This window comes from Echeneis naucrates, chromosome 6, assembly GCF_900963305.1.
Source record: "Echeneis naucrates chromosome 6, fEcheNa1.1, whole genome shotgun sequence".
Lineage (NCBI taxonomy): Eukaryota > Metazoa > Chordata > Actinopteri > Carangiformes > Echeneidae > Echeneis > Echeneis naucrates.
The window spans coordinates 1,977,856-1,990,862 of record NC_042516.1 but is presented as its reverse complement, the minus strand read 5'-3'; the positions used below and the strand labels follow the sequence as shown (position 1 = coordinate 1,990,862).

The following is a 13,007-nucleotide window of genomic DNA, read 5'->3' as shown; positions in this document are numbered from 1 at the left end:
GCAGATTTAATCCAAAAACTGGAACCGACCAAGCCCATGTATGGGTGTCAGGTGACCATCCAGTCAGAGCAGGAAAAACAGGTGATGAAGATGTACCGCAGAGAAGAGAAGAGAGAGAGAAAAAGAGGGAAAGGAACAGATGACAGAGAATCATCAGACGCTGTTATGACCTTTGACCCCAGAGAGATGAGAGCCCACAGGTATATAATTTCTCCACACTCTTACCCTCTATTTTTCACTGTCCACGTTTGTTCTCGAGCATCCCCATAAAAACCGACAAGCTTCTGCATTTTTAAAGACATTTTGGCCATGGCTTTAAGAAAGAGAAGAAAAAAGTACAATGATGTGGAAACTTGCCGAATATATTTTCCTGTAGAGGATTTTTCCGAAAATTCAATTTTAGCGGAACAGAAAAAATTAGAGCAGTGATCTGTTTAATTAAAACTTAGCATGGCCAAATCCAGCACAGTGTGCAAGAAAAGATTAGTAGCAAGGTAAGCCACTTTAGAATAATGACTCATATCTTTGCTGCTTCATCTGAATCATCTGTCTAAAGCACTGTTTATTTTTGAGGCAATGGAGATGAGGGTTCATATGTGCAGATGATGCATTGTGCTCATTTTTGGTCCATTTTAAATAAGATGAAATTACATAGCTGTTTAACTTTATATTTTCTTTACTTTGAAAATCCTCTCTTCTTCTCTTCTACTTTCTGCTTGATCCAGTTTTGCTGTCTTGCATCAAGCGCTGTTTATTTCCAATAACATTGCTTTCTGAATGTTTTTTCTGGCACAGGGAGCAGGCCCTTCTGACTGCACGACGTGAGCCCGTGCTTAGCATGGAACGAGTATATGAACGTATTCAGTATCCCAATGTCTATGACATCTACGCAGAGGCTGCAAAGATGCCTGCCTTTGTTGGAGGAGCCAGAGTGAGTTTGTGTGTGTGTGTGTGTGTGTGTGTGTGTGTGTGTGTGTGTGTGTGTGTGTGTGTGTGTGTGTGTGTGTGTGTGTGTGTGTGTGTGTGTGTGTGTGTGTGTGTGTGTGCGTGCGTGCGTGTGTGCGTGTGTGCGTGTGTGTAAGCTATGTTTCTACTTTTTTACTCTATGTATTGTGTAATGTGTCCTTAGCCTTGGATTCATTCATTCATTCATTAATCTTATACTGCTTTTTCGGGTTGCGGGGGCTGCTGGAGCCAGTCCCAGCTCACATTGGGTGAGGGCGGGGTACACCCTGGACAGGTCACCAGTCCATTGCAGTGCCAACCACTCACACTCACACTCAGACCTATGGACAATTTAGAGTCACCAATTAAGTTAAACATGCATGTTTTTGGATGTTGGGAGGAAACCGGACTACGTGGAGAAAACCCACACAAACACAGGGAGAACATGTAAACTTGGATATTAATCAAAATTGAAATGGTCACAGCGATAAATCTCTTTAGCCAGAGTAATTTGGGATTCATATTCTTTCTGAAGTTTTTCTAGAGGAAGGTAGGTTTGATCACCACTGCAGGGATCATCTCACCTTGGCATCTTAAAAGGCCCTAGACACGGTGTAATAACATCAGTCTTACAGGCAAATTTCATTTCATTGCGGGAGTTGGCTCTAGCAAAATGCTTGTTTTAGTATTATTGCTACAATGGAAATAGATTAAAAAACACTTTGAAAGTGCAGATAGACAGAAAATACTTAATGGAATTACGGTGCCTCTAATATTAAAATAATTAAGATTTCCTTAATAAGATATTATAATTTCTCCTTACCTTGGTCATAGACTGTAGTTCAAAATGTAGCTCAGTAAAAGACCTTAGCAAACAAATTAATACTTTGGTTTTCCTAGTCTTGATAAAATGAGGCCCCACTTCACTACGATGAGGAAGTGAGTGTCTGTCAAGATCCCATATACAACTAGCAGTCAGTTTTGTTTAACCTCTATGTTTTCAAGCTGTGGTCTTTCAGCTCCCTTGTTATTTATAGTTGCTCTACAGTTTCAAGATTTTACCATGTATCACAAGCGGAATAATTAGCAAAGAAATGGTCTCAATAGAAATCTGTTTCTATCTGTTTGTATGTCAAAGGGATAAACTTTAGTCTGCTAAGTTGTGTAGAGTTGTGCAATTTTGTTTAGTCTGCTTCTATAATATACCCCAGAGAGACACCAGTGCATTCATGTTGTGTAGGGAATGTCAATTTTCTTAGTCATCAAATCATTATTTTAGTTTGGTTGTATACAAATTACATTTTGCATACTGCCTGCGTTGTAGATGTAGAATTGTAGAATTATCGTTATCGCAATCAAGTACCTGGTAAAAACGTAATACCAATGTCAGACTCAAGTAGGTGTTGTTATTAATTGCAAAGTTTGCTGTAAAATCACATTTGAAATGTGATTATGCCAATAATGTAGCTCAACTTTGAAACATGTTCATGCAATGGCCTTTCGTTATAATTAGGGCTGGGCGATATAGAACAAAATCCTATCACAATATTTTATATCAGTCAATATTGATAGTCGATATATAACAATATAAATATAAAACTATTTCTGTCAAGTTTAAAGGTTCTTTTTTACTCCTATGTGAGATGGCGAGATAACACATTAATATTGGTTTAAATATTATTTATTTTCTGTCATAAGTTAAACATATGAAATGTACTACAGAACTTGTAGAACTGTATTTCAAATCAATAAAATTATTATATAATAAACTAAAATCTTAATTCTTACCAGTCAGAAGTTTCAAGTGTTACAGTAGAACACAAACAAATCGACAACTAAATTCTTTGGTCAAATACAAAAAAGTAAAATAGGTAACACAAAATAGAAAGTCTCTGAACTTCTGACCAGTCAAAAACACAATTCGCAGGGCACGCTATTCTGCTTCTTGTCGGACTTTAAATAGCCAAAATATCCCCATATTAACGAATTCCTTGGACCTTTCTTCTCAACAATGTCCTCGTCTTTTGAGCCTTGGGCTGTATCGGTTGTGATGTCTTTTTCGGGGACATGTTAACATGTGTGCTTTAAGCCAGCTGCATCACCTATGCGTGTGTCAACCTAGCCTGCCGTGGCTGTAACTCTATTCCACCTGCGTGATTGGCTCGACACAGTTCTATTCTCATTATCATTGGCTGTTCGTGTTGTCTGTTTAAAAATTGATGGAATAATGCGATAATTATCATTATCATTTCATTGCCTATTATATTAATTATACGTCCTACTTATAATTATGTTAACTTAAGCAACACAAGAATGTGCACATTCTCTTTCAGTGTGTTATTGTGAAATGGCTTGAAATACCAAAGATGTAAATGTGAGCAGCTTTATCGAAAATTCTGTTATATTAAAATTCTGTATATGTGAGCAGAGAGAGGAGAGAGTAAACAGATAAAGAGCTGAACTGGCTGACAGTAGGCAGAATGCAGATATGATTCCATGATGTCAGTGCTTCCACAACTTTTAAATGTTTTTATTTTTTATTTTTATTAAGCTTGGCAGACCAATCCTACATGATCCAGCCTTGTACTATATTTTGACCAAGTCTTGTTTATATATAAAAATAGAATGGGACTCTCTCTGCCTTTATTTGACTTTGGACAAGGACGTGGTACACAGATGAAGGATGTGGGAAAGAAAATGCTTTACAGAGCATACTTCAATCATGATATGTTATATTTCACACTACAGTTTTACAAATGATAATAAAATGAATCCCAAAAACTGTCACCTGAACATTATTGCCTATTGCGCCATTAAATCAATTGGTGGGATTTATCCAGTACAAGTGGTTATTAGATAATGTTATATTTAATTGGTCTGTTAACATTCCATACTTTAAATTTTTGTACATATTCAAATCAAGGACTTATACAATCTTCAAATTGTAACAGATTTGCTGTCTATTCTCAAAGGAAAGTGAGATATAGCTGAATTCAGATCTATTTTGTGATTTTGTATGTCCTTCTAAGTTTCAGTGTTGTTTAAAATCCAGGTATGTTGAACCATAGAAGTCATTTGGGTTTCCTTTCTCGATGTACTTATGTGACATTTAGATGCTGCTCCCCGAGGGAATCCGCCGAGAGAACAATAAAATGTATGAGGAGGTGGAGATCCCACCCAACGAACCCATGCCTATTGGCTTTGAAGAGAAACCTGTCTACATCTCTGAACTAGATGAGGTAGGACAGTGTGCTTTGTTCCTTTTTGTACGCTATGTGTGGATATATGTTTGTGTGTGGGTAAACTGACGAACTAGTTTTTAAGAGTTTCAGAAAAACAGGCTGGTTCACAATTGTGAATATATTCAAGTTAACTAGCAGCTACACCAACAACAATTTCTGGCAAATATAAAATTGCAACCATAACCCTATGCCAGGTGGAGTTTATATTAGACAAAGCATGCTCTACTTTTATCAGGTTCACCTCATGATGAAATTATCACAGTGTGCTCAAGTCTAACGACCATAATTGTTTTGCCAAGAAGTGACCACTCTAGTTGAAGGTAGATAAAAGAGAAAAGGAAAAATGCGATAGGAAGAGGGAAGCTCATTTTCACCATGAAGTTGCCTGGCAACCAGTGACTCCAGCGCTTTGCCAAAGTTATTCACAATGCACTACTCCCTTCTCACTATCTAGGGAATTACATATAGTGTACTGTATAAGGTACTTGAATGAGGACAACTGATTATATAACATAAATAGAACATCACAGATTCGTAACTGTCCCTACCTTTTTATATATTGTTTTATAATGTCATAAATATATATTATACTATATTCTCGACCCTACATTTCTGTTATATTCTATAGTCAAAAAAATCAACTTGTAGAAATACCTCTCTGTTAAATGTCATGTCCCTCCTTTTCATCATTAAAATATTATTGTACAGTCAGCATACAGTTGTGATTATCAGAGCAATTTTAAGTTCTATTGAACTGAGCTTTCCATCTCTGTATACATCACTGAGGTAGCTGGGCTCCTCTGGTGATACTGTAGCAAAGAGTAAATTTCATTTCAGTGTGAAATATTATCTGAATGGAGTTTCATCACCATTGATTGAGGAATAGCAAATAGGAAACACAGGCAAAAGTGGGTACTATTGTGGCAAAATCTTGCTTGGTGTGAACTACTATGACTCAATGGGTCAGCCATTGATAGAATCCTATTTCAAATATGCATTGACATCGGACAACACGGCTCCTCTTTTTGAAAAGGCTTGTTCATTCAAATTAACAGCAACCAATTTTACGATTGTTACTAAATACCAACTGCACAGTTGTTTCACATTAAACTGTTAAACATTAACTGTTCAAAGGCTCAATCTCTATATTTTTTTATGTAAAATAACATCTGTGGCCAAGTGCAGTACTGTGTAAAAGCGTAAAAAAAAAAAAAAAAAAAATTCAAAATAGGATAATAACCACACATAAATATTTCTCAATCTCTTTATTATAATACAACCAGGAAATTATTAAAGCAACAAACCAGTAAAAACTCTACAGGTTAAAATTGCAAATAGCACAAAGTTATTTATCCTTAAGTGATATAGTGAGTAGTGTTTTAATTTCTTAAATAACTGTGTCAGAAGACACATCCTGTGGTTGTGGAGAAGATGTTAATGTGTTTAGAAGGGTCAAATTACCGGCATGCATCAAGCTAAGAAAACATCTAAGGAGATTGTTGAAACTACTAAAATTGGGTTATGAACTGTCTAGCGCATTATTAAAAACTGGAAAGTTAGTGAGGAACCATCATCTTCGAGGAAGAAATATGGTTGGAAAAATATCTTGAATGATTGTGATTGGTTATCACTTAAACTTTTGGTGAAATCAAATTGTAAAAAAACAACAGTAGAACTCATGGCTATTTAAGGCATTTATGGAGCAGTTGCTGAGTTTATGACACATTTCTCCAAGTGGGACAATAAAGTTTATCGTATTATATCATATCTATCTTTAATAGTGAAATTAAGAGCATTTCCACACACACAATGCGAAGGAAACTCAAGGGATTGGGTCTAAGCTGTATCAATTTAAGAAAACCATTTATCAGTTAGGCTAATTGGGGAAAAAAAAGCTTCAATTTTCTAAGGAGCATAAAGATTGGACTCTGGAGCATTGGAAGAAGGTCATGTGATCTGGTGAGTCCATATTTACCTTGTTCCAGGGTGATGAGTACATCAGGGTAAGAAGAGAGGTGAATGAAGTGATGCATCCATCATGTCCTAGTGTCTGGAAGGGCAGTGCTATGATCTGGGGTTGCTGCAGTTGGTGAGGTCTAGGTCTACTACCTGAATATACTGAATGACCAGTTTAGTCCATCAATAGATTTTTCAAGGAGCATGAGAAATCATTTTCACAAATGGAATGGCAACCACAGAGTCCAGGCCTTAACCCCATTAAGAACCTTTCCGATGTGCTGGAGGAGACTATATGCAGCAGTCTGACTCTCCCATCATTAATACAAGATCTTGGTGAAAATCCATGCAACTCTGGACAGAAATAAATGTTGTGACATTTAAGAAGCTTATCGAAATGATGCCACAGCGAATGCACACCTCAATCACAGCTAAAGATGGTCTGTCAAACTCAAATTCATGCCCATATTGACTTGAATTACATGGGCCTTCATTACAGCCACCGAAGGTCCAGCAGGAGGAATCAGTGATTTAATAGCCTACCCAGATACCATTGGAAGAAAAATTGTGAGTGTAGTACAAAAATTCTTTCAATAGTCTTTCTTAGGCCTTCACTGAATACCTGGAAGGCTCAGATGGTTCCCCTCTGAATTTACTATACCATTCCTTCTGGAAAGTGCCTGATAGGGAATGCTTTTATTTTTCAGCATGATAAAAATGCAAGCTCACTGCTAGTGCAATGACATTTTTAGAAAGAAAGATAGCTGATAAAACACTGACTCACTGATTCCACAGAGTCCAGACATGAATATCATGGATCATTGGAGAGAGAAATAAAACACTGCCAAAATTTAAGAACTGTGGATAGTGCTCAAACAAGCCGAGTAGAATATACATATATACAGACATAAATATGTACATGATATGTATGATAACTTCAGAATAGTCTCCCTAAAAGAGTTCAAGATATGCTTAGTGCCAAAGTGCTTCGTACCAAATACCTTTGCCCGTAGAAGTCATTTTTTTAATAAAGAGACCATAAATATGGATGACCATTAAGACTTTGCTAAAGAAAGAAAAGAAAAGCCAGTGGTGCCCTAAGGCTTTTCCTTGAGACTGTAAAACCAATTAATAATAATCAATGGATAACAACACTGTGACGGGGCGCCGGTGAACGCTCCGTCATTCTGACCGGCGTGTGTTGATCTCCCTCTTGGCCAGAGAGCGCCGGTGCCAGGAACGCACAGTGCGCAGCGCTCCCTCTGTTTTGGCAGAGCCACACTCCGGTTAAACTTTTTCCCTTTAGGCCTGCTCTTGTGTCCTGTGGTCCTGCACTCCCACACTCCTACACATACACATACATAAACACTTACCAGCTGCTGCTGCTTCCTCTGGTTGCCTCAGGGCATGGCCAAAACCAAGGCACTTCCTGGTCACGCCCTAAAGAGGGCTGGCTGGCACACTTCAGAGGGACAGGTGACCACGGGCCACACACGGACCAATGTTGAATGGACTAATAATTAATGATTTATACTAGTTTGGGGTTTTGGGGGTATGGAGGTATTTTCCTTATGGAGGGTGATTAGTGCCCTTTTCCTTTAGGTGGACATGCATCATTGATTTCTGAAATGATGTTTTTTGTGTTGCTAAATTGAACTTTAGGATGCTACAATTTGTTAAATGGTTTTGCCAGGGGAGGGGCTAAGGCTATTTAAGGGGAGTTCTGCTTATTTAGCACGAGTTTTTTTTTTTTTATTTATTTATTTTTTTTTTCCCTTGGCCTAGTGACAATGTGGGTGACTAGCTGCCAAGGTAAGTCTTGTGAAACCTGTCCTATAAATATTTTTTTTTTGTCTTCTTTGCTCTGCACTGTACATTTTTTTGCCACTTTGTCACTGCGGTTTGGGAACTTGATGCGAATAAAAATCACCACACTGAAGTTTTTGTCATCTGAGCCATCATTGGTCCCTTTTCGAAAACGAACCCGTGACAAACACTATATTGAAGAAACTGATGTAACCAGAATATTAACAATGCTAGGTTTTCAAATAAAACTGCTTCAATAAATGTTATTCTCAAAATTCAGGGAAGCTGGCTGTTGAAAGGTGATAAATGGAAGTTACCTGAAGTTTAAAGGTGGTGAGGTGGAGTATCTCTTCTGTACCGGATAACACATTCAGTTGGACCTTTGCATTTTTCCTATTTTATTTATTTATTTTATTACATTTTCCAAGTGCAACCCCTACCACTGCTCTGCACATCACATCTTTGCACTTTGAAGTAAATTTGTATGAACACAGAGATTTGTCTGTATCTCTCTTCTTCTGCCAAAACAATTTTCTGATGCCATTCGTCTTCATACAGTCCCTCCATCTAAATGAAAGGACTGTGACTCTAATGGCCAGTGAGTGATGTTCCTGCTTGATGGAATTGCTGTAGCTCTCAGCTGTCTGTCGAAACAATGACCCACCAGTCTGGCTTACACCTTGACTGACAAACCCACACTCATGCTGGTTCATTCATTACCCGTTGTCTCCAGTAGGCTTTACACAGCTGCTACTGGGGTGTATTAGTTGGCAGCAATGCTGGAAAAGCAGTTCGTTCTGCTTTGGCCTTTTGGGGAGAGCTATGGCAACAGGGTTAGGAATACCCCAGCAGTCTACCTACGCCAATTTCCTTGATAGACTCCCATATGGTCTTCCCAAGTAGGTTTTGCAATCCATTATCACTGCATCACTAGTGAAGACGCAGCAGAGCAAAAAAGCCATCACTTCTCCGAACTTAGTCTTTTGTTTATGGTGGCTCATAAACATTGGAAGCATTTTGTCTCACTTCATGGAGCTAGCAACTGTGTGTGTAAGATACAAGTGAAGTATTGAAAGTGTGTGCATGTGTCTTATGCCATGACAAATTGATAAAACGATAGGTAAATCCTATCTACACTGTTGCCCCTTTCAATTGTCATAGTGTATGATAATAGCAAAATTTGTAGCGTGTGTAGTGTGTTCAGGTCTCAATGCCTGCCAATTTCAGTCCTCATCAGGGAGGCCTGAGGATTTGACCATTAATCCCTCCATTAGGTACAGAGATGTGTCCAAAGGGACAAAGGAGTCAAGTAGCATTTTTATGAAGTAATGACGGTCTTTATGTCCAGGGAGTTTTTTTTTTTTTTTTCATTTTTGTTCAAACTTTTGGTTCTATAGATGTCCAGCTTTGGAGGACGAATTTCGATGAAACACATACGTTTGTAATTGATTAATTAATTCAAATCGAGTTCAGTTATCTATGTATCTATCTATTTTATTCATTCTTTCATTAATCTGCAACAGCTTATCTGCTGTTTTTTTGGTTGCGGGGATATGTATACAGTTACCTATTTATACCCTGGCAATTATTCACAAAAAAGCGGCATGTCCAAAATTATTCGTATCCATTGCAAAGTCCAAGCTGTTCTAAAGCATTCTAATTACCTTGATTCATTGATTTTAATCAATTGAGCTCTTGAAAAACAGCAGCTCTCTGCAGATGGTTTGTGGACAGCCATGGCTAACATAAAAAAGCTCACTGAGGACCTGTGGGTGCACGTTGTGGCTGCTCACAAATCAGGAAAGTGCTAAAAGGCCAAAAATGTTGCATGTAAATGTTCAAGTTCCAGTGGTTACAGTTCCACATTATGGAAAATCTCAGAGAATGTGGTTGGAAGTCATACGGTATATTTAGGGTTAGGGTTAGGGTTGGGTTAGGGTTAGGGTTACAGACATCTGTCTGAGTCTATGTATCACAACTAACACTTCTTAGGCCATGACACAATATTGTTAAGGCTGAGCTTTAAGACTCTGGTTTATCAAGTTAAAGAGGGCTGTGTGTTTTACTAAACTTAGGTGTATAATGCCCACACCATCTGTTTGCATGTCTAGTATAGATTAGAAAAAGAAAAGAAAAGAACTCAAGGCATAAATTGGAGCTATAAGATCCATTAACTGTAAATTTAAAAAAAAAAGAAAAAACATTTCATGATTCATACTATTGGAATGAAAATGGGGAGTGCTGGTGATCCAGGATCACAGGAAAGAAATATTTCAGATGAATAGAGAGAAATTTATTTCAGGACTAGTTCTACTGTATTGCTTTGCTTTCCAGGGGGTGATTTAGGATCTGTTAGGGAGATGCATTTGTCTGCATTTGTCTCCATTTGTCTGGAGCTAAATTCCTGGAGAGAGAAAAAGAAACTTTTTCTTTTTTGCTGTCTATCAGACTTTCAGATCTTACTAAAATTCTATCCTGGCTTCCTCTGCAAAGCCTAAACCTACACAATTTCTCTGAGGCTTCATCTCTTCTTCTTTCTTCTCTTCTTTTACTTTGTACGAGGCTTATCTCTGTTTTCCTCTCAGAGTTTCTCTCTAGCTTGCTTGATATTTTCCCTTCATCTTTGAAAGTCCCTATGTAACTGATACAGATTGATATACAACCTCTTCTGCTGAGCAATGTGAATTACCCTCAGTGAAGCAGGGGCTCTATTCATTACTTTAAGCCTGACCAACTCTGGAACGAAGTGCCTCACTACTCTAAAGTGCCGGCACACAATGCCTAATAAGTCTTTATGTGCTATTAGGAAGACTTTGAAAGACAGGCTGCAAAGTCTGACACCCCCACCCACTTCCCTCCTTCCAGTGTACAGTGGTGTTTGTCATTTATTGAAAGCTGTAATGGCTGTGCAATCCCCTGTGTGTCTTTAATAGCTCTGTGAAACATAAAAAATGGGAAATTTATTATAATGCTTTTTAACTAATGAATCGGGGTCGAGGCATCCCATCTTGCCAATGTGTTAAAAGCCTTCCTAAATGATCTGAATATTTTGTTGGTAGTGTTTTGAATGAGAGCAAATGCTACTCTTTAATAGTACTGATAGACCACAATTGTACAGAAACGTACACTAGTACTACTACATTGCTGAGGCACTTTGTAATACTACCTAACAGACACTAAGTTAAATATAGACAGATGTCTTGACATCACATACAACTGTGTTATCCTGCTAAGTTGTTAGACATTGCAATAAATTTCCACAGTCTGTGGAATATAGAGTATATAGAGGGAAAGGATTAGGGAACAGAAAGCTTTGCTCTTGGGCTACTGCAGGAAAGCTGTAGTGGGCGTGGGTGGCTTGAGAGGCATTAGCAATGAATGACTCCAATTTGTACTGTATATCTTTCTGCTCTTGACACTTAAAACTTTCTCATTGCATGATTTTTCTACTCTGTGCTACAAATTCCTCAAGTAGACAGTAATAGTCTAAAATGCTGTCAATTGTGCAAAGTGCAAATTCTTGAAGGAAACCCAGTGTTGAAATAATGACAGTAGTCAGCAGATGTTAAGAAAGAACATGTAAAACGCCGGAGGACAGATTGTCTTCGCCATGGTGGACCACACAACTGAAAATCCACAGTGACATCATACAGTGCATCCGGAAAATATTCATACCACTTCACTTTTTCCACATTTTGTTATGTTACAGCCTTATTCCAAAATTGACTAAATACCTTTTGCCCTCAAAAATTCTACACAAAATACACCATAATGACAAAAGATTTTTTAGAACATTTTGCAAATATATTAAAAATAAGACACTCAAATGTTGCATATACATAAGTATTCACACCCTTTGCTATAAAACTCAAAATTCAGGTGCATCCTGTTTCCACTGATCAGCTTTGAAATGTTCCTCCAACTTGATTGCAGTCCACCTGTGGCAAATTCAGTTGATTGGACATGATTTGGAAAGCTACACCTGTCTATATAAGACCCCACAGCTGACAGAGCACGTCAGACCCCAAACCAAGCCATGGAGTCGAAAGAATTGTCTGTAGACCTCCGAAACAGGGTTGTATTGGGGCACAGATCTGGGGAAGGTTACAGAAAAATATCTGCTGCATTGAAGATCTCAAAAAGCACAGTGGTCTCCATCATTCAGAAATGGAAGTCGTTTGGAACCACCAGGACTCTTCCTGCCAAAATGAGCAAGCGGGGGAGAAGGGCCTTGGTCAGGGAGGTGACCAAGAACCCGATGGTCACTCTGACAGAACTCCAGCGTTCCTCTGAGGAGATGGGAGAACCCCACAGAAGGACCACCATCTCTGCAGCACTCCACCAGTCAGGCATTTATGGTAGAGTGGCCAGACAGAAGCCACTCCTCAGTAAAAAGCACATGACAGCCCGCTTGGACTTTGCTAGAAAGCACCTGAAAGACTCACAGACCAGGAGAAACAAAAGTCTCTGGTCTGATGAAACGAAGATCGAACTCTTTGGCCTGAATGCCAAGTGTCATGTCTGGTGGAAACCAGGCACCGCTCACCACCTGGCCAATACCATCCCTGTAGCGAAGCATGGTGGCGGCAGCATCATGCTGTGGGCACATTTTTCAGCAGCAGGAACTGGGAGACTTGTCAGGATCGAGGGGAAAATGAATGCAGATAAGTACACCGACCTCGTTGATGAAAACCTGCTCCAGAGTGCTCGAGACCTTAGACTGGGGTGACGCTTCATCTTCCAGCATGACAATGACCCTAAGCACGCAGCCAAGAAGACAAAGGAGTGGCTTCAGGACAAGTCTCTGAATGTCCTTGAGTGGCCCAGCCAGAGCCCAAACTTGAACCCGATTGAACATCTTTGGAAAGACCTGAAAGTAGCTGTGCACTGACGCTGCCCATCCAACCTCACTGAGCTTGAGAGGATGTGCAAGGAAGAATGGGAGAAACTCCCCAAATCCAGGTGTGTCAAGCTTGTTGCATCATACACAAGAAGACTGGAGGCTGTAATTGCGGCCAAAGGTGCTTCGACCAAGTATTAAGTAAAGGGTGTGAATAC

At 38.9% G+C, this 13,007-nt stretch overlaps 1 protein-coding gene across 3 annotated transcripts in view; it reads left to right on the top strand.

Moving 5' to 3' along the window:
- Positions 1–13,007, top strand: part of ascc3 (activating signal cointegrator 1 complex subunit 3) — a 139,260-nt gene that overhangs the window by 29,032 nt on the left and 97,221 nt on the right. For all 3 annotated transcript variants that reach the window (XM_029503815.1, XM_029503814.1, XM_029503813.1), the window contains 3 exons: positions 5–200; positions 796–931; positions 4,059–4,184. In XM_029503815.1, coding sequence (XP_029359675.1) covers positions 5–200; positions 796–931; positions 4,059–4,184 — 458 coding nt within the window. The remainder of the gene's footprint in view (positions 1–4; positions 201–795; positions 932–4,058; positions 4,185–13,007) is intronic.